Raw genomic sequence first — 21,035 nt, forward strand, 5'->3', positions numbered from 1 at the left:
AACAGACTATAAACTCTGGTAAACAAACTCTTGGAAAGTAAATAAACTGTGTAAAACAGAAAATAAACTCTTGGAAACAAACTACGGAAAACAGACTATATAAACTGGAAAACAGACTATAAACTCTGGTAAACAAACTCTGGGAAAGTAAACAAACTGTGGAAAACAGAAAATAAACTCTGGGAAACAAACTATGGAAAACAGACTATATAAACTGTGGAAAACAGACTATGAACTCTGGTAAACAAACTGGAAATTAGAAAATAAACCCTGGGAAACAAACTACGGAAAACAGACTATATAAACTGTGGAAAACAGACTATAAACTCTGGTAAACAAACTCTGGGAAAGTAAACAAACTGTGTAAAACAGAAAATAAACTCTTGGAAACAAACTATGGAAAACAGACTATATAAACTGTAGAAAACAGACTATAAACTCTGGTAAACAAACTGTGTAAAACAGAAAATAAACTCTGGGAAACAAACTACGGAAAACAGACTATATAAACTGTGGAAAACAGACTATAAACTATGGTAAACAAACTCTGGGAAAGTAAACAAACTGGAAAACAGAAAATAAACTCTGGGAAACAAACTACGGAAAACAGACTATATAAACTGGAAAACAGAAAATAAACTCTTGGAAACAAACTATGGAAAACAGACTATATAAACTGTAGAAAACAGACTATAAACTCTGGTAAACAAACTGTGTAAAACAGAAAATAAACTCTGGGAAACAAACTACGGAAAACAGACTATATAAACTGTGGAAAACAGACTATAAACTCTGGTAAACAAACTCTGGGAAAGTAAACAAACTGTGTAAAACAGAAAATAAACTCTTGGAAACAAACTATGGAAAACAGACTATATAAACTGTAGAAAACAGACTATAAACTCTGGTAAACAAACTGTGTAAAACAGAAAATAAACTCTGGGAAACAAACTACGGAAAACAGACTATATAAACTGTAGAAAACAGACTATAAACTCTGGTAAACAAACTGTGTAAAACAGAAAATAAACTCTGGGAAACAAACTACGGAAAACAGACTATATAAACTGTAGAAAACAGACTATAAACTCTGGTAAACAAACTCTGGGAAAGTAAACAAACTGTGTAAAACAGAAAATAAACTCTGGGAAACAAACTACGGAAAACATTATATAAACTGTAGAAAACAGACTATAAACTCTGGTAAACAAACTCTTGGAAAGTAAATAAACTGTGTAAAACAGAAAATAAACTCTTGGAAACAAACTACGGAAAACAGACTATATAAACTGTGGAAAACAGACTATAAACTCTGGTAAACAAACTCTGGGAAAGTAAACAAACTGTGGAAAACAGAAAATAAACTCTGGGAAACAAACTATGGAAAACAGACTATATAAACTGTGGAAAACAGACTATGAACTCTGGTAAACAAACTGGAAATTAGAAAATAAACCCTGGGAAACAAACTGTGGAAAACAGACTATATAAACTGTAGAAAACAGACTATAAACTCTGGTAAACAAACTCTGGGAAAGTAAACAAACTGTGTAAAACAGAAAATAAACTCTTGGAAACAAACTATGGAAAACAGACTATATAAACTGTAGAAAACAGACTATAAACTCTGGTAAACAAACTGTGTAAAACAGAAAATAAACTCTGGGAAACAAACTACGGAAAACAGACTATATAAACTGTAGAAAACAGACTATAAACTCTGGTAAACAAACTCTTGGAAAGTAAACAAACTGTGTAAAACAGAAAATAAACTCTGAGAAACAAACTACGGAAAACAGACTATATAAACTGTAGAAAACAGACTATAAACTCTGGTAAACAAACTGTGTAAAACAGAAAATAAACTCTGGGAAACAAACTACGGAAAACAGACTATATAAACTGTGGAAAACAGACTATAAACTATGGTAAACAAACTCTGGGAAAGTAAACAAACTGTGGAAAACAGAAAATAAACTCTGGGAAACAAACTACGGAAAACAGAAAATATAAACTGTGGAAAACAGACTATAAACTCTGGTAAACAAACTCTGGGAAAGTAAACAAACTGTGGAAAACAGAAAATAAACCGGGGAAACAAAACAAACTGTGGAAAACAGAAAATAAACCGGGGAAATAAACTGTGGAAAACATAAAATAAACTGGGGAAACAAAACAAACTACGGCAAACGGAAAATAAACCGGGGAAACAAAACAAACTGTGGACAACAAAAAATAAACCGGGGAAACAAAACAAACTAAGGAAAACAGAAAATAAACTGGGGAAACAAAACAAAGTACGGAAAACGGAAAATAAACTCTGGGAAACAAAACAAACTACAAAATAAAAACCAAATGCAAGAACAAAATATCAGAAAACCTTTGTCATTCTACATAGTACAATGAAATTGGAGGCTCCATTCAGTGCATGGGGCAGACACAAGCACAGGCCACAAATAAACAATCAACAGAAGGATACCCCAGTGTCCCTGTCCTTAGGAGCACCACAAACTAAGGAGGGATACAGTAAGGAACATAGTCAAGTCAATGAATAATAGGAAAGTAAATGAATAGAAAACAGTAGTGCAACAGTAGTGCATCGAGGAAAGAACACAAAATCAAAAAACAAAACCAAAAAAAACATACAATATACAGAAAACACAAAAACAAAATAAAATACAAAAACCCCCAAAAATATACAAAATACAGAATACAAAACCAAAAGAAAATAAAAAAACAAATACAAAAACGAAATACAAATTACAAACACAAAATACAAAACCAAAAAAAACAAAAAAACATACAAAACACAAGTACAGAATACAAAATACAGACTACAAAACAAAAACAAAATACAAAAAAAAAAACAGAATTCAAATGTAAATACGAAACATAAAATACAGAAACAAAATGAAACAACCAAAATACAAATACAATACAGAATACAAAATATAAATACAACATACAGAATACAAAATACAGAAAAATAATAAAATTTAAAAAACAAATACAGAATACAAAAACAAAATACAAGATCAAAATTCAAAAGCAAAATACAGAAACAATAAAAATACAATACAAATACAGAATACAAAAACAAAATACAAAAATAAAATACAAAATACAGAAATAAAATACAAAAACAATAAAAAAAAAAACGAATACAATACAGAAACAATACAAAAATAAAATAAAATAGAAAACCCCCCCAAAAAAATACAGAATACAAAATACAGAATACAAAAACAAAATACAAAACAAAAAAACCCCCCCAAAAAATACAAAATACAGAACAAAATACAAATACAGAATACAAAAAACAATACAGAATACAAAAACAAAATACAGAAACAAAATAAAATACAAAAACAAAATAAAATTAAAAAATCAAATACATAATACAAATACAGAATACAAAATATAAATACAACATACAGAATACAAAATACAGAAACAAGTTATAAAAACAATGAAATACAAAAACAAAATAAAATAACCAAATACAATACAGGACACAAAAACAATACAAAAAACAAAATCAAAATACAAATACAGAAACAAAATAAATACAAAAAAAATACAGAAACAAAAAAAAAATACAAAAACAATACACAATACAGAAACAAAAAAAAAATACAAAAACAGAATACAGAAACAATGCAAAAACAAAATACAAAAACAAAACAAAATAAAAAAAACAAATACAACAACAAAATACAGAATGCGGCTCGGTGATGCACTGGGTAGCACGTCCGCCTCACAGTAATGAGGGTGCGGGTTCAACTTGGTAGGCCGATTGAAGACTCCAAATTGTCCCGTCGGTGTGAGTGCGAATGGTTGTCTGTCTCTGTGCGCCCTGCGATTGGCTGGCAACCGGTTCAGGGTGTCCCCCGCCTGCTGCCCAATGACGGCTGGGATAGGCTCCAGGACGCCTGCGACCCCCGTGGGGACTAAGCGGTTCAGAAATTGGATGGGTGAAAATACAGAATACAAAAACAAAACAATACAAAACACAAAAAATCCAAAACAAAATAAAACAAAAAACCCAAATACAAGACAAAAACACAAATACGAAATACAGAATACAAAAACAAAATAAAACCAAAATAAAAAAACAAATACAAAATACAAATAATGTATACAAAATACAAAAACAAAATACAATAAAATAAAAAAAAAATACAAAATACAGAAACAAAATACAGAAACAATAAAAATACAAAACACAAAAACAAAACAATACAGAACACAATATAAAATACAGAAACAAAATAAAATAAGAAAACCAAAACAAAATTCAGAATACAAAAACAAAATACAGAAACAAAATCAAAACAAAATAAACAATACAGAAACAAAATACAAAACCCCAAAAAAACATACAAAATACAAATGTAAAATACAGAATACAAAATACAAAAACAAAATACAGAATACAAAATACAGAAACAAAACAAAATAGTATACAAAAGCAAAATAAAAAAACCAAATACAGAATACTGAATACAAATACAAAAACAAAATACAAAAATAAAATACAAAACCCCCCAAAAAAATACAAAAACAAAATACAGAATACAAAATACAGAAACAAAACAAAATAGTATACAAAAGCAAAATAAAAAAAACAAATACAGAATACAGAATACAAAAACAAAATACAGAAACAAAATACAAAAACAAAATAAAATACAACACCCAAAAAAACATACAAAATACAAAAACAAAATACAAATTACAAAAACAAAATACAAATACAGAATACAAAATACAGAATACAAAAACAAAACACAAAAATAAAATACAAAAAAAATACAGAAACAAAACCAAAATACAAAACCAAAATACAGAAACAAAATACAAAACCAAAATAAAAATACAAAACCAAAATACAAATACAGAAACAAAATACAAAACCAAAAAAATACAAAACCAAAAAAAACATACAATACAAATACAAATTACAAATACAAAATTCAGAACAAAATACAGAATACAAAAACAATACAAAAATACAAAAACAAAACAAAAAAATACAGAAACAAAACAAAAATACAAAACAAAATACAAAATATAAATACAACATACAGAATACGAAATACAGAATACAAAAACAAAGAAACAAAACAAAAAATACAAAACCAAAATAAAATAAAAAAACAAATACAAAAAAAATACAGAAACAAAACAAAAATACAAAATACAAAATATAAATACAACTTACAGATTACGAAATACAGAATACAAAAACAAACAAAACAAAAAATACAAAACCAAAATAAAATAAAAAAAATACAAAATACAAATACAGGATACAAAATACAGAAACAAATGACAAAAACAGAACAAAATAAAAAAACAAATACAAAAACAAAATAAAATAAGAAAACAAAAACAAAATAAAATAAGAATACAAAAACAAAATACAGAAACAAAATTAAAAAAACAATACAAACCCAAAAAAAACATACAAAATACAGAATACAAAAACAATACAAATTACAAATACAGAACTCAAAATACAGAAATAAAATAGTATACAAAACTAAAATAAAAAACAAATACAGAATACTGAATACAAAAACAAAATACAAAAACAAAATAATACAAAACCAAAAAAAACATACAAAATACAAATACAAAAACTAAATACAAACACAGGATACAAAATATAAATACAACATACAGAATACAAAATACAAAAACAAAATACAGAAACAAATTACAAAAACAAAACAAAATAAAATACAAAACCAAAATAAAATTTAAAAAAAACAAATACAGAATACAAAAACAAAATACAAATACATAGAGAATACAACACATTCGAATCGAGCAGTCGGCCAAAACGGGAGAAAATCACGCTCGCAAATGTTTGTTGCGTGATGGAACGCGGGCGGGCGGGCGCCATCTTGGAATAGCTTTGAACATGACGTAACACATTCGTCACATTCATCAGTTTGCATAACACGGAAATAGCACACGATATATGTAATGCAACATTGTTAATTTGACAAAACAAAACGCTGAAGAGATTTGAAAACAAATCAGCCGCAAAACGACAGTGACGAGTGTGAAAATCTTGCATCAAACAAGGCATCCGTCGTGAGAAACGGGAACGAACGACAAACATTTGATAGCATACTAGCTTACCCGAGAAACCGCCACACGGTCGGTGGCGCCTGTATTTGATAACTCCTCTTGAATCCTGCAACAAACAAACAAGACATCCGTCGTGAGAAACGGCAACGAACGACAAACATTTGATAGCATACTAGCTTACCCGAGAAACCGCCACACGGTCGGTGGCGCCTGCATTTGATAACTCCTCTTGAATCCTGCAACAAACAAACAAGACATCCGTCGTGAGAAACGGCAACGAACGACAAACATTTGATAGCATACTAGCTTACCCGAGAAACCGCCACACGGTCGGTGGCGCCAGTATTTGATAACTCCTCTTGAATCCTGCAACAAACAAACAAGACATCCGTCGTGAGAAACGGCAATGAACGACAAACATTTGATAGCATACTAGCTTACCCGAGAAACCGCATAACTCGCCTTGAATCCTGCAACAAACAAACAAGACATCCGTCGTGAGAAACAGCAATGAACGACAAACATTTGATAGCATACTAGCTTACCTGGGTAACCGCTCGCGCCATTATTTGACAACTTCCCATGAGCGCGCCGGTCCCCAATTCATGACGTCACATCCGTCAATTTAAATCTTCCTCGCCTGCTCGTCCAATGGCGCTTTGCACACTCGCGTACCACGTGACAGGCCACTTCATTAGGGAAAAATCATGGTCAACGTGAAAAGCGCCACACCCGCCCTCATCCCCACCTCCTGATTGACTGGTTCCTCTATGACGTCACACGGAGACTATTATCAGGTGTACCTTATAACTTTAAAAAGGAATAAAACACCAGACAAGTTTTAGCATAAATGTTTATTAAAATAATAAAAGTAAATTTCAAACCAGTAATTTTTTATTGTTTTATTTAACCTTGATTTACTCAGGCTTGACCCAAAGAACAATGGCACTTTGAGGGAGGTGGGGGATGGAGTGCTAAAAAAAGACATAAAACAAGGTTATATAAATACACAATCAAAAATAAAGAACACCAACCAGGAACAATAAAACTATACAATATAACATTTAAAACTATCTATCTCTATATATCTTGCCATCTTTTGGTCATTTGGAAAAATCTCTCCTTTCATTTTACTAAGATCACTATTCATTCCAGACAGTAAAGCAAAATAATAAAATACTTTTTCTAATATGACACTAATTGTATATTATTGATTTATTTATTATTGATTAATTCAACCATTTACCTATCTGTGGAGGTTTCAAGTTGATCCAATGTCCACACATGTAGACAGCTGTCACTCCAATAAAGTCCGCTTGCTGACATGGTGGACTCTTGGCGCATAAAGCTCCAATGGCACTTTTCCTTCTGCTGATCTCTGGCGTCTGGAGAGCAGCTAAGTGACGCTGTCACCCAAACCTGCTCAGAAAACAACAACCGCGACGTGACAAGTACTTGCTGCCGTTGCCATCCCTCAACTGCACTTGTGCGCACTGATGCGAGAAGTACACCAGGTATCTTATTGAGCATGTTTGCAAAGCCACACTCCACATCAGCGTGGGTCCGTCCATATGAAGACTGCTGCTCAATTCCACTTGGACTCAAAACAGACTTGACATCACTTAAGAAGCTTTTTATTCTCTTTAGTCAAACTACAAATACTATCAAGTACTTAAATTCACTTGGAATGAACTGTTAAACTATCATGTACAAATTACTTCAAAATAATAATAATCAACTCAGTACCCCTCCCTCCCGCCCATATATTTGATGGCTTGTTCTTTTGGTACGAACACATTTCCTATGGAGACATACTACATACAAAACTACAAGTAAAAAGACGCTACATGACTCTGCAAACACAAAGACATTAACTGGAATGAGATGGTCATACTAAACAAGTCTTTGGACATGAACTTCTCCTGCTGACAATAACCTACTTCTGACGGATTCAATCCCTCCGTTTACATCATGTACTCTTTTTCTGTGTCCCGTTCAGACGTTTCCGTTTTTTCCCTGTTTCCACACATTTTCTTCCATCATGATCAAAGACAAGAACAAAACGATAGTGATGCCCAAACTGGTAACATCATTTTGATCACGACTTAAGTTGGATTTCTCCCCTTTCTAATCTATACTGGTGTCCGTCCACGCAATGACACCGGTCCTGAAGATTCCACCGGATTACATTGCATACAAGAATGCGGCCATTACATCGTTTTGGGTCATGAAGTCACGGTGGCGATGGGCGTTCCGTTATGAGGCAGAAGTGGAGCGCCCGTTCACCTATGGGAACAGCAACACTTTGGGAATAAACTTCTGCTTCTTCTCGCCACTCGCTTTCTATTCTAACAATGAAGCATGTTAGAGCAGGGCAACACTAACTTACTTGCTTGGAAGCATCTGACGAGGAATGGACCTCATTTACAAAATGTCCGTTGAGCCGCAACATGGCTGCAAAGACACAAAGAGGGCTTTAGGAGAATTCTGAGGTGTTGTGGAAGCTCCTGTGAAAGGGCCACTCACCCCGCGGGTCCACCCTGGGGTCCACAAAGCCCCAGTGCTGGTAAAGAGCCGCCAACTCGTGAGGACCGTAGCTCTTCAGTAGACCGGTCGCGTCAAACTCCGCGGGCCTGTCCGTGGCGGCTGCGGCAATGTTGCTTTTGGCCTGAGCGTAAAGTAACGGCTCAAAGTAGGCCCGGTGCCCCTGCATGCTCACGGCGGCCCAAACGTCTTCGGCCACTTTGGCCCTCGGGCAAGGGACCCTCTCGGGGTGCTGCCCGTCAGACTTGGACGACGTCCCGCCGTGACTCAACATGAAGCCCAAGCCCTCCTTTGGAAAGTGTCCCACCGCCGCCGTTCTCCCGGACGAGCTCGCTTTGCCCGCGCCGTCCGCTGAACGCTTCTGCTCGGACTTGGCCCTCCCACGTGAATCCGGTGTTTTGGCGTCCTTTCCCTGAGCTTTGGACCCCGCGTCCGATTGGCTCTTAGCGGGCGCCTGCTTGGTGCCGCTGCCAGCCGGCGCTTGCGTGCGCCCGCTTCTGGGCGTGGGCAACATCGGGCAGTCTTTCCCTTCCAGGAACGGCGGAGCTCCCGTTCGTCTCCACCGCGAGCCCTTTGGACCCCGGGCGCCGTTAGAGCACGGTGCCCACTTGGGGGCCGCCGAGCTTGCGTTGCCCACCCTGTGTGACACCCGCTGATGGATCCACAGCACCTCGGGGTAACAGGTGGCGTGGGAACAATACGGACACCGATGCCTCGGCAGCGCTTCGTTTTGCGCCGGTTCCGTGCCTTTAGTGTCCGCCGATGTTGACAAATTCAGAAGAGTGTAAACATCGCTGCCCGTTTTGGCCTCGCCGTCGTTCAACTTCTCCGATTTGATGCTCAACTCTCCAGGCAAACCGGGGTAGGGGTTCCAATAAGGCTGACAAAGCAGCGCGCTTCTTTTCCTGAGGAAGTCCACATACCTGGAGCCTTTGCTAAGATTTTGGCTCGCCGCTGCGTCCTGGTGCCGCGCGTGCACGTGAGACGTGAGAAGCGAGGCGGCGGCGGCAGCGGCGTCCGCAGCGTGGAAGTCACAGTGCTCGCGCAACAGGGGCTTTGCATCTGGGGGGCAGGAGCATTCAAATGATAAGCTAATCAAAAAAGAAGGGCAAAGTGAAAAGTACACTCGCTGCCATTTCAAAATGAAGGCTAGACTATTTGAAAAACAAACAAGGACTTCATGATACATTTTCATCCAATACTAACTACAATTGGAATTGTGTAACTCCACTAGACTCCACAAGAGGGCTCCTTAGCCCATCCCTCCATCTATCCCTCTTATCCTCACAAGTATAAGCGCTTTGTTTGACAAATACCTGCATTTAACGTTCAGATCTACTCGAATTGAGTATTAACACTTACCTTCTTGCTCCTGAGTCTTGTCTTTGCTGGCTCTGTGTTGCATGGCCTCGTAAAAGGCGCGCCCGAGTCCGTTGAGCAAGATGCGGTCTTTCTGCAAGCTCTTCTTGCCCCAGGCGGCCTCATCCGCTTGCTCGGGGCCCGCGTCGCCCTTTTTCTTTTTGGTGCTGGAAGCGGCGGCCACGTCAACGGCCTTTCTCTTCTTTTCCGACTTGCCGGGGACGTATTCGCTCTTGACCGCGTCGTACGCCGCCTCGGCGAGTCCCTCCTCCCAGCCGAGACACCGCTCGGCTAATTCTGCCGGTCGCCCCCTTGTGGCTAACTGCCAAGCCTGGTAGCTGCACACCGGATCCAACTCGGGTATTCTCCGGCCTGGATTTCTCTCCGCCTGGGCTTCTTTTGGTGCGACGCGGGCCAGGTGGAGGCTTTCCAGAAAACGGCTCTTCGTCAGCTGCGAGGCTTCCGGATCTTGCCGCGCGCTGTGACTGAGTCTGTGTAACCTTTCGTGCGCGCGCAAGGTATCGCAGTCGGCAAAAAAGTGTCCACAGTTACCGCACAGCTCGTAGAGGCACTCGTCGTTGGCCAACGCGGCGCTGTCTTGGGGCACGCCGTTGATGGTGGCGGGCGGCTCGTCCTCTTTACCGCCCCGCAGCTGCGCTTTGACCCGGTGGATGCGCATGTGGCTCTGCAGGAACCACGCCTGGCGGAAGCGGCGCCCGCAAATGCGACAGCCGTGGTCCTGGCCGGCCCGGTGCCGCTTCATGTGCGACTTGAGTAGCGGCGCCTGGGGGAAGTCTTGGCCGCAGACGCTGCAGGAAAAGGGCCCCGCGTCCCATCCATCCGCCTCAAAGTCTTTCTCTTTTTTCTTGCTCCCTTTCTTCTTCACCATCTCCAGAGTGTCCGCTATTACGGCTTCCTCCTGCCGCTCGCCCAAGCCCAACAGGCCCAGCTTGTGGCTCCGGACATGCGCCTTGAGGGTTCCCTTCTGCGCCGTCCGGTGGTCGCAGTAGGGGCATTTGTACGGCTTCTCGCGGGTGTGCCGCCTCATGTGCTGCGACAGCGAGCTGAGGAGCGGGAAGCTGCGGCCGCACACGCCGCAGGCGTGCCCCGAAGCGCCGTCTTCCTCCGTCTCAGAGTCTTTTGGTGGCGCTTCATCCTGCCTCCTCGCTTTGGCCTCCATCGATCAGCCTTCCTCCGGCGACGCTGCTATGACTTTGCCGACAAGGTCGCTTTCGCACGGCTGCTAGGTCGTCGGACGAAGCATGACTGCTTTAGAATGGGCCGGCCGCTCTTCGCCGAGACACGAGTCAACCTAAAAGACAACATTTTGCTTTTTTACGGTTGCACTGCAAAATTCTTCATGAAGTACAATAACATCGAGGCAAGATTTTCCCCATTTTTCCAACTATCACTTCCACATTCATTACCACCGTTCATTCTGTAAGTCATGGCCTAACGAGCGCTGTCAAGAAACCGCCAGTGCTTTGTTGCCGTCTCCGCTCAGTTTCACTGTAAGCGCACGGCCAAACAAATGAGGGCGAAATAAGCACAAGCTTGCCGCCGACAACCTATTTAGGACAATTTCAGAGCACTCTTGTATAACCTTTGTCCCTCACCGGCAGAGAGGCGGCTGTCTGCATGTATTAGAGCGCCGGCCGGCCGCTGTCCAAATTGAGAGTGTGAGGCCAAGCATGAAGAGACGTATTCATTCCTGGGCCAATGAGGATGGGCCCTCGGGGTCAGCGCACTCTAATTCACGATCAATAATCCATTATGTCCTAACTTTGCCCCGCATAGAAAGAAACGCACACTTGTGTCGCGGCTAAGTGCTGACATGACCGTCTTGTTTGGCGGCGGCGGTGGCGGCGGCAGCTTGTTAAACGCGGCTGTTTAATGACGGCTTTTTGTGTAGTCTTTTCAAACTTGGTGGAAAATAAGCTCTAAGTAGCTCCGGGACACGTGCTCCGGCCGGCGCACAATGGTGCCTGTTCTGAGCGGGGGACCGACATGTGACCGGGCCAAACACACGCTTTTTTGTTTCTGCCACACAACGTATACTACGCGGTCCCGTCGCCATCCGGGCAGTAAAAAGGAAAACCTGCTATTGTGTCGGCCGCACCAGAACTGTCACATCGCTTCACGTCTGGGCCCCCGCCGCCTAGGTCAAGGGGGTTGGGGGTGGGTTGGGGTCTTTGTTCCAGCATGGGAGGCCGTGGCCCGCGTGTCATCGCGACAACAACCGACCGGCCTTCCTCCGCACTCGACTGGCGTGGTGGGGATTTTTCCGTGGGTTGCCGCTTGGCCGTCACTTTATCACGGCAACATCTGTCCTGAAAACGGGTGCGAAATGGAATCGCGTCCGGACGTGGCAGCTGTTTGTCGACGCAGTCAGATTAGCGTAGGGCTAATGTGCCACGCTGTCCTCCCAGAAAGTGGAGGCTGGCAATTAGAGGGTTAAGTTTAAAACACAATGGGGATGAAGTCAACAGATGGGAATAAACGGGCCATCGGTCTGGGGTGGGGTAGGGGTGGGGTGGGGGGGGCTTCACCACCGCAGCACTAAGAGCCTTTGTCGAAGCAAAGCGGAAAACGCCTTAAGTGTCACGTCAAAGGATGGTCAACATGAAATTGGCAAACTCAATCCGACACAACAATGGAGCCTCCAAATACTGTTCAAGTTGTCATTCATGACCTTTTGCTGAACTCTTTAGTTTTTTATCCATCTGAAGCTCTACAGATTAAAAGTCTACTTTGCTATTTAGGCATGATAAATGTAGATGTTATTTTTCCTCCGCTCTTGTTTCCCTCTCATCACTTGCCCTAGTAGTGCCGGCCGCCTTTGGAGGTGTTTCAAGTAATGCCCCCGCCTCCCTGGCTCATATCTTTTAGAATGCCTCGCGCCTCTTTTCTCTCCCTTTTCTTTGGCCCATGAATAGGCATGTCCAGTCAGCTGTCCCTGCATTGATTCATCCTGACGTCCCACAACCAGCTCAGCACAAACTCCCGCCGTGCGCTCTCATGTGTGGATGCGCGCGTGCGCGTGCTCTTGCATGAAAATAGCTACGGCCACTGTGCGTGCGTACCGCACCGAAACCGTGAGCGTAATTTCCTGCCAAGGACGGACGGCAAATCGCCTCATCGCCAAACATGACTTTTGCAAGGCATCCAAAATGGCTATTGCGGCTATTTTTAGAAGTGCTTTTTTTTTCCCTACTATAACCACAAACGATAGCAGAGCTAGATCAATTGATTTGGCGATGAGGTCATCCAAATATTCCCAACAAGCTGCAGTAGACCTGTGCCAAAGCTACCGCTGACCGGAGAGCGAGCACATGACTGTCCTTATGCTTGTGTCCGCAGCCATGCGCACTAAGCTGACCAAAAATCCTGTCTGCTAAAAAATAAAATCAACCTTCCGTCCAATTGCCCTCGCATCTATCTTCAATTCATTCCATACATTTACAGTTGACAGCAGTCATGTTGATGCTAAACACTGTCCTTGTTTTGGCCATCTACTCAAAATATATTGACATTTTCTATCCTGTCAAAAAAGCCTGGGCAGGCCCACACATCAGTCCGCTCAGCTGTTTCCTCGAGCGACTTAGCCACAATGAAGCCGGTGTGGGCAAACAGCCTCATCTACCTAAGAGATTAGACGGCCGCCGGCTCCGCAGTCCCACTTGGGAGCGTTTTTTTCCCCGCTCTCCCCTCCCTTCTTGCCCGCCGCCTTGTCCAACCCAGGGTGCGGTTACACAACATACACAGGGATTATTACTCTTCACGGCACTGGGGCAAGCTGCTTCGTGAGTGGCCTTTTATCATCACATCCAAAGCCTGCCAGCAAAGTCCAATACTGTCAAACAAAACACAAATACTTGACTATTTCAACTCATTTTGTTTTGGGGGCATGGTTAGTGTTCCCAGGCTAACTTTTGACCATGTGGACTTTTTAGCGTGGATTGGCTGGTGTGGTAGACACTGGTGTATAATCTGCCAGCATTAACTTGCTCTCTAAAAAAAGCACTCTCAACGGGGGATTAGATTATCGCGGCAAGGTCAGCGTCGACTCGCCGCCACCGTTTCTCTCGGTGGCGCTCTGTTGCCACTTGGGTTTTCCCCTTTCAAGCCCCCGACCAAAGATGGACACAATGCTATCAAATTTACTAACGAATCGCAAAATGCAAACGATAAGATACGAGTATAAAAATGGGTGGAGCCAAGATCTAACATTGTTCCCAATGCCCATCCCGACTCACTGAACAACCTGAGGCACGACGACGCCTAGCATAGCTTGGCACTAGAGCGGTCGGTCATAGCTAGTAGCTCATCTCCTAAAACGTGTGTAAAAATGTCTTTTCCGCAAGGCGCGATCAAGGTAATGAACGTGGCGATGGAGGTAAGGCGATACGTGCTTCGCCATTTTGCCCTGCGGCGGAGCACGAGAATGACAGCTGGCGGCAGGGTTTGGATTAGGTTTCCCCGTCGGGGCTACTGCATCTTTTACACCGCCCCGCTGCTACGAGTAGAATGGCGCTATGGTAACCCGATTCCCTCGCGCGCTCATCCAATCTCGTCTCGGCCCTCGATGGGGTTGAACTGAAGAAGGGATCGGCGGATGTCTTACTCGGCGCCGCCACCTTCCATCTGGATGCCCTGCCTTTGAAAAACAAAGTCATTGTCTGATTGATTTCCACATAACAATGCACCTCCACATTCAAACAACTCTGAACATTCTTTTTGACTATAGAAAAGCAAGTACAAGTTCAACGCAGACGAGCTATTTTTAGGCCTCTCATTTGGTCCTTCGGGGCTATCTGGGACCAGCGGATAACATGATCGATGGATGGCAAATAGATGGATGGATTCCTCAATCCAATGAGGGAAATTAAGTAGAGCCAAGAGAAGCCCAGTTAACAAATATGTCGTCCTGTCTGCTCAGTCAGTACCCATCCCCCCCATCGCCTGTCCGCACCCCAACCCCCTGACCCAATCTCCATGATTTAATCATTTTTCTTTAGCCCAAATTTGCTCCCCCCCTACCCCACCCCACCCCAACCTCTCCCTCTCTCTCTCGTCTGGTAGATGGCGCGCACCCTCCTCTATTGATCGTCATGCTGAGGAGATTACCCTAATAGCTGGGATTACCTCCCCACATGTTGGGTTGGCCACATACGGCGGGGTGGGGCGGGAAGAGGAGCGCCGCGGATGAGGATGGAAAAAAGGAGGAAGTGGAATGTAGGTCTTGTTTTGCACAACAATCGAAAATACATTAACTGCGACGATAACAATAAGATCATCAAATACATCTGTAATTAGCTCACTTCATAGATGGTCAACTGCTAAGACATTGCTAACCAAAACAGCAGCACCTGCACTGGCTTGTTGCACCTGCTTTCAGCCTCCTATGAACATTTTGGTCGCCGTGTGCTTTGATGATTGACTTTATTCTGTAAATACATCACCAGATCACCATGTACTGGTTGTTGTCATCGCGTTTACTTTTATTTTACTTTATTTTCTCTCTGCTATCCGTGTATTATACCCGCAGAGCTTCAGGGCGCACTAATTTAAATATTTGTCTTTAATATAAAATTTGCATTTTTTTTTTTACTGATATTGCCTAGAGGACAGAAGGTATGCATTAATGTAGCACAAACGTACAGCTCCATTTGGCTTCCTTAAAAACATGAATCAACAATCCCACACTGCTCAAAGGATTATGCCTACTCCTACTCTCAAAAGGCTCGAAAAACATCTGTATTGATCCAAGTCCATGAGGACTTCCAACTATGTTTTCCATTTAACAACTATCAATTTTTATTTTTTTATTTTTTTGGGGGGGGGGGATCATTTTATATGCTTCCCAGGCCTAATAATGACACATTTTGATGGCCCTCCTGTACTGCTCGCTAATCCCTATTTAAAAGCCCCCCCCCCCACCCCGCCTCCATGCAAGCCTGCGGAAACAACAAGCAACGGCACATCATTGCTGGCTTTCCACAAAACAATCGCGCAACATGATACATTGCGCAACGTATACATTTGACTTTCATGCACACGTTAAAAAGAGGTGCAAAGGAAATAGAGGGAGGGAGGGAGGGAGTTGGGGAGACGAGGAATGGCCGTTAATCCAGCACTGATCCGCCACAACGGCAGCCAACTTTGTTGAGAAAATGAAGATGGACGAGGCGAAAGCGATAAAACAGTGGTGCAAGTCAGGAGGACAGAAGGGGACAAGGAGGATGGTGGGGGAAGCTAGCTGTCCCGGGACATTGCAAGACAAAAAAAAAAAAAAAAGTGACAAGCACGAACTCCAAAGTGGAGTCGGACTCAAGTGTTCTTACCTCGCTCCGAGGGCTGGAGCCGGAGGAATCCCATCACTACTCGTTCACAATGGCGACACTCATACTTGCTGCTCTTGCAACTTTGTCGCCGTCGAAATCACGGCCGGGGTGGGTGCACCTGAGCCGGCCGGCTGGACACGGTCCCTCGAAGCCAGCGGTGGTGGTGTTGCTGGTGCTGGTGCTGGTGCGGAGAAGCGGGTGCCGTCTCGTTCCTGGGGACGAGTGACGCGAGAGATAACGTTATTAACGTTAATAACAGGAGAGGATGCGCATCTCCGCCTGGTGGCTGATTTAGTGTGTGCATGCATGCGCGACCGTGCGTGACAACCCCACCAGCAAGTAGACGGCGCCGGTGGGGCTGGGAATAGAAGCTATCAAAGTGGCTCCTTACTTTTTAGTCTACTTGTTTTACACGGAGACCGGTCAACCAAGACAAACAGTACAAACTCATTGAGGACTTTTTTTTTTCAAGAGACAGCACACCTTTCATTCGAAAACATTATTCAAAACGTTATTAAAAATTGAACCCTTAATTTAAAGTACGTGACGTCACTACAGATTTAACAATATAAAGAAGTCCAGCAGATGGCGTGGTTGTGATTTAAAAGAATTAAAATAGTGACAACAGGGGGAAAAAAACGATGTGAATTTGTCTCTTGTGACTTTTTTTAGTCCATCAATAGTAATGATGATGACAAGCGGCGTAAAAAAATATGTTAAATTTTTCTGACACCTACATTGAACACCACGACGTTACTATTGCATCCAGTAGATGGCGCCATTATGATTCCGATTTTAATTGTAATAGACGCGTTCGTGTCATGACATGTAAAAAAACAAATAAAGCTATGCAATTAAGAACTTGAACCTATAGTTCTGTCAAACAATTTGGTTTATTTTATTGATATAATTAACATCAACGTCTATTTCTTCACACATTTACACAGCAACGTTGACATTGTGGTGTGTTCTCTCCAGATTGCACTAAATCCATTTTGGAATCAATACTAACAATTAGACCAACAATTGAGGGATTCAAATGTAGCAGTTGAAAGGTGGCTTGCAGCGTGTACTTTATGAAAATGACTTTGTTTTTGTTTTACTGACAAAGTGCCATTCATCAATTTGCCATTCACTCCTTGCATGTTCTTCCGCCTGTTGCCTCCTAATCTCATTTGGTCGTTCACCGGCGCTGATGTTGTTTCCACTATCAACGACTGGTAATGATGACTCATTGCGACCACCCCGGCTAACCCCATCAATAGAAAATGACAGATTGCCTTGCACTAAAATTGGAATTTCATTTGGTAATACTCAAATACATCATTTATATTCAATAATAAAAAGAATGCATTACTGTATTGCTAAAAATAAATATTTAAAAGTGTGTTGCGGGGGTGATGGGGATGTCTTTGTTATATATAAAAAAAATTATCATCTCAATTCCTAAAATATTCAGTTTTTTTTTACACGCACCTGTAACTACAATTGCTGTTCCATCCCAATATTGAGTGCATTGTCCATACCAGGTCATTTCCAGTGAGGAAGAGGATGGGGTGGAGCATCAATGTGGTGATAATCGCATTGTTCTGGTCCACCGCCTCCAAGATAACTTCCACGTTGGGAGCTGCAGCACAACACTTGTTGAGAGGGAAAGACAAAAAACAAAATCTGGATCACTCGGTGAGTTTTTCTTTCAATAGCACGTGAAATTGCTTATAATTTACATTGATGAGCATTATCTGTTTTTTACAAGGTTAAACAGTGGTGCTGATACGAATTCTTTAAAATGCCTTGTTCATGCCTCTTTGGACTACATTATTCTTCAAGCTATATTTTATTATTCCGACTGTCAAGGGGTAATTGGTTTCCTCTTTTTTGTTCTAGCTAGTGTTTTCCAACATTTCTTTACATAATACAGTTTCGCATTTCTGTTGAGCTGTGTTGTCTCTTTTAATTTAGGCCTTGGATTCGAAAGTTGCATTAAAGACTTTCTCTTTTCATTTCCAATTCCTTGATGGGACTCTTGGCAGAGGCTGCAACCTCATCAACTTTTGTAATAACAACAAATAAAAGAACAACGTAATTGTTTTTGGACTGGCGTAGCGAGTCAATTGCTGCATTAACTTCTCATGCTCGATGTATTCGGAAGAAGACACTCGTGTCTTTCTACACTCGTGACTTATTTGCTTTCATAGAAATATTGACTACAATATGCAATATTGTTCTTCAAATCCAATGCTATTAAAAAATATGATCATGATGCGACTGTTTCTACATCACTCGCGGTTGTCAATTAACTCGTCTGATGAGAGAAATGGTCTTCTTTGGAGAGGAAAACGGATTAGCAAACTCTGCAGCTAACACTTGGGTGTAATTTGTTTATCTGGCTAATCCACTTATATTTGCTCATAAAAGCGCAGCGCCCATTACACAATCATCATTTCCTCTTTCCTTTCACGCAGCGACTCATCTCGCAGGTGGACGCCCGGAATCCGGAACATGTCCGACAGCGACAGCAAGAGGATGGAGTTTTTCCGAAACTTCCTGAACGGCTGCGGCGCGTCGTGCAACTCCTCGCACTTGCTGCCGCATAACGACAGCTCCTACAGCGGCGGGCTGGAGCTGGCCGGGGACGGCTCACCGTGGTTGCGGACCCTCATCTCGGGGGTCTACTTTGCGGTGGCCACGGCCGGCGTGGTGGGCAACCTGCTGGTATTGTTCCTCCTCTACTCCACGCGCACCATCACCACAGGCACCATCAACTTTTTTGTCTTCAACCTGGCTCTGGCGCACCTCCTGTTCTCCCTGGCGTTGCCCTTCTGGGCGATGGACGTGGCGCTGGACTACAGCTGGCCCTTCGGCGTGGCGATGTGCAAAGCCGTGTCCCTGCTCACGGGCCTCAACGTGTTCGCCAGCTGCTTCTTCCTCACCGCCATGAGCTTGATGCGCTACTGCTACGTGGCCGCCGCGCTCAAGCCCAGGGCCTCGGTGTGCGGCGAGCGCTGCACCTCCCCGGCGGTCACGGTTCTCATCTGGGCGGCGGCCCTGGTGGTGGCCACGCCCCGGGCCGTGTTCGCCGACCTGCGTCGCGTGGGAAGCGGCAACGACACGGCGTGCCTTCTCCTCTTCCCGGACGGCACCGCGTGGTTGGGGATAAACCAGCTCCTTCGTGTGGTTCTTGGGTTCCTGCTCCCGTACGCCACCATCATCCTGTCGTATCTGCTCCTGCTGCGCTTCCTCTGCCGCCACAAGCTGAAGGGTGGCAACTGCCGGCGGAAGGCTGACATCTCCAAGTCGGTGGCGGTGGTGGTGCTGTCCTTCTGCGCCTGCTGGTTCCCGTACAACGTCCTGACGCTGTGGAGCGTCCTGATCCAGCTGGACGTGGTCGACATCAGCCCCTCCTTCTACGGAGCGCAGACCTACTTCTTCCCGCTGGCTAACTGTTTGGCCTTCACCAGTAGCTGCTTCAACCCGGTTATCTACTGCCTGGTGCGCAAGGAGTACAGAGCGGCCCTGCATAACATCTTCTTCAAGTTGAGCCTGGCCGTCATGTCCAAGATGCCTTACGCCGTCAACGCCGACGAGGGCTCGCAGCAAGCGGCCCAGATGGCCATCCCCTTGAGCGACATGCCCAGTCAGACAAGCCAATCGGACTCCAGGCGATACGCGCCCCTCTCGACGCTCCCGACGGTGGTCTCCACTTTGTAATCATACAATTGGAGACCTTCAAGTGGAACCTTCAAATTCATATCCCCCGGATGAGAGGAAGTCTGCAACATGCGAACTAGTGCTTGCGACATGTCAGCCTTGCAGTTCTGATGCTTTTGGTTCTGATTCAGCTCAGGCCCTGTACAACATTATCTACAAGTTGCGCCCGCCCGATGCCTCATCCGCCAAAACTGCAACAAGCGGCCCAGATGGCCATCCCCTTGAGCGACATGCCCAGGCAGCCAAACGAGCCAATCGGACCCGGGGCCACACGCGACACCCCCGACTGAGCTCGCCATGTTGGAGAGATACAATTTCACATCTTCAGATTCCAATACACCATCACTTCCCTATTGGCATCAAGGATATGTGCAATCTTATCCCAACCAGCCGCAACTAAACTCCGTGTAAATCTTCCATTTGAGCCTGGCCAAGATGTTAAACCACAATCCGGACCATGAAAAAAGCATCCACAACCTGCAAGATAGCGGCCCTCCAGGACCTCCACTTTGACACCTTTACAACAATTGCGACTTGTGCATTTTTGAATTTTAGCACACTTTCTCTGTTCCTTGCTCCTATTAAGATTCAAGTTATGAGTGTACAGTCATATATAAAAACAGGGTTTAGATGCAAAGCCTTTTGTACTCCCAAATGCCACATGGTGGTAGTGTTGTTCCTCTCCCTTTCCTCTTCTGGGCATCTACACGCCATACTTACATTGATAGCAGTGGATATGAATAAATATTAACACTAAAAATAAAGGAAAAAATACTCACCCTTTGTCCACACTTGGCCATTTAATAACTGCACGGGCTGTTTAACGTCAGTCACTGTAAAGCGGTAAACAGTACAAATGATTAAATACATAGGAGACACTTTGTCATTCTCATAGTAATGATAAAAAATTAACATGAAATATTGTAAGGTTAAACAACTCACCCTTTGATGACACCTATAAGAAGCAGGAACAGG

The 21,035-nt window shown here is 43.1% G+C and overlaps 3 protein-coding genes across 9 annotated transcripts; 1 reads left to right on the forward strand and 2 right to left on the reverse strand.

The window, feature by feature from the left end:
- Positions 1-1,432: 1,432 nt before the first annotated feature.
- Positions 1,433-6,806, reverse strand: LOC148379695 (uncharacterized). 6 transcript variants are annotated; one of them, XM_088366129.1, is made up of 6 exons: positions 6,648-6,806; positions 6,544-6,572; positions 6,414-6,468; positions 6,284-6,338; positions 6,154-6,208; positions 1,433-2,511 (listed from the first exon to the last, which is right to left on the reverse strand). In XM_088366129.1, the coding sequence occupies exons 1-6, from the start codon at positions 6,684-6,686 to the stop codon at positions 2,496-2,498; spliced, it is 249 nt and encodes an 82-aa protein (XP_088222255.1). In that variant the 5' UTR covers positions 6,687-6,806; the 3' UTR covers positions 1,433-2,495. The 6 variants fall into 6 exon arrangements, 5 of the variants coding, with proteins under 5 accessions (XP_088222255.1, XP_088222253.1, XP_088222251.1 ...); XM_088366125.1 differs by lacking the exon at positions 1,433-2,511 and adding an exon at positions 2,521-3,950; XM_088366127.1 differs by lacking the exon at positions 6,544-6,572.
- A 1,049-nt stretch (positions 6,807-7,855) lies between these two features.
- Positions 7,856-20,986, reverse strand: LOC148379696 (zinc finger protein 516-like). Of its 2 annotated transcripts, XM_088366121.1 has the most exons (7): positions 20,840-20,986; positions 17,826-17,989; positions 16,350-16,561; positions 10,009-11,317; positions 8,629-9,708; positions 8,492-8,556; positions 7,856-8,388 (listed from the first exon to the last, which is right to left on the reverse strand). In XM_088366121.1, the coding sequence occupies exons 4-7, from the start codon at positions 11,183-11,185 to the stop codon at positions 8,359-8,361; spliced, it is 2,352 nt and encodes a 783-aa protein (XP_088222247.1). In that variant the 5' UTR covers positions 11,186-11,317; positions 16,350-16,561; positions 17,826-17,989; positions 20,840-20,986; the 3' UTR covers positions 7,856-8,358. The 2 variants fall into 2 exon arrangements, with proteins under 2 accessions (XP_088222247.1, XP_088222248.1); XM_088366122.1 differs by lacking the exons at positions 17,826-17,989; positions 20,840-20,986 and adding an exon at positions 16,741-16,817.
- On the forward strand, positions 17,893-21,030 carry LOC148379697 (relaxin-3 receptor 1-like). Its single transcript, XM_088366123.1, has 2 exons — positions 17,893-18,032; positions 18,815-21,030. The coding sequence occupies exon 2, from the start codon at positions 18,852-18,854 to the stop codon at positions 20,058-20,060; it is 1,209 nt and encodes a 402-aa protein (XP_088222249.1). The 5' UTR covers positions 17,893-18,032; positions 18,815-18,851; the 3' UTR covers positions 20,061-21,030.
- The last annotated feature ends 5 nt before the right edge of the window (positions 21,031-21,035 follow it).

Source organism: Syngnathus floridae, chromosome 21 (genome assembly GCF_059516105.1).
Source record: "Syngnathus floridae isolate MCC-2025c chromosome 21, RoL_Sflo_1.0, whole genome shotgun sequence".
In the NCBI taxonomy this organism is placed as follows: Eukaryota; Metazoa; Chordata; class Actinopteri; order Syngnathiformes; family Syngnathidae; genus Syngnathus; species Syngnathus floridae.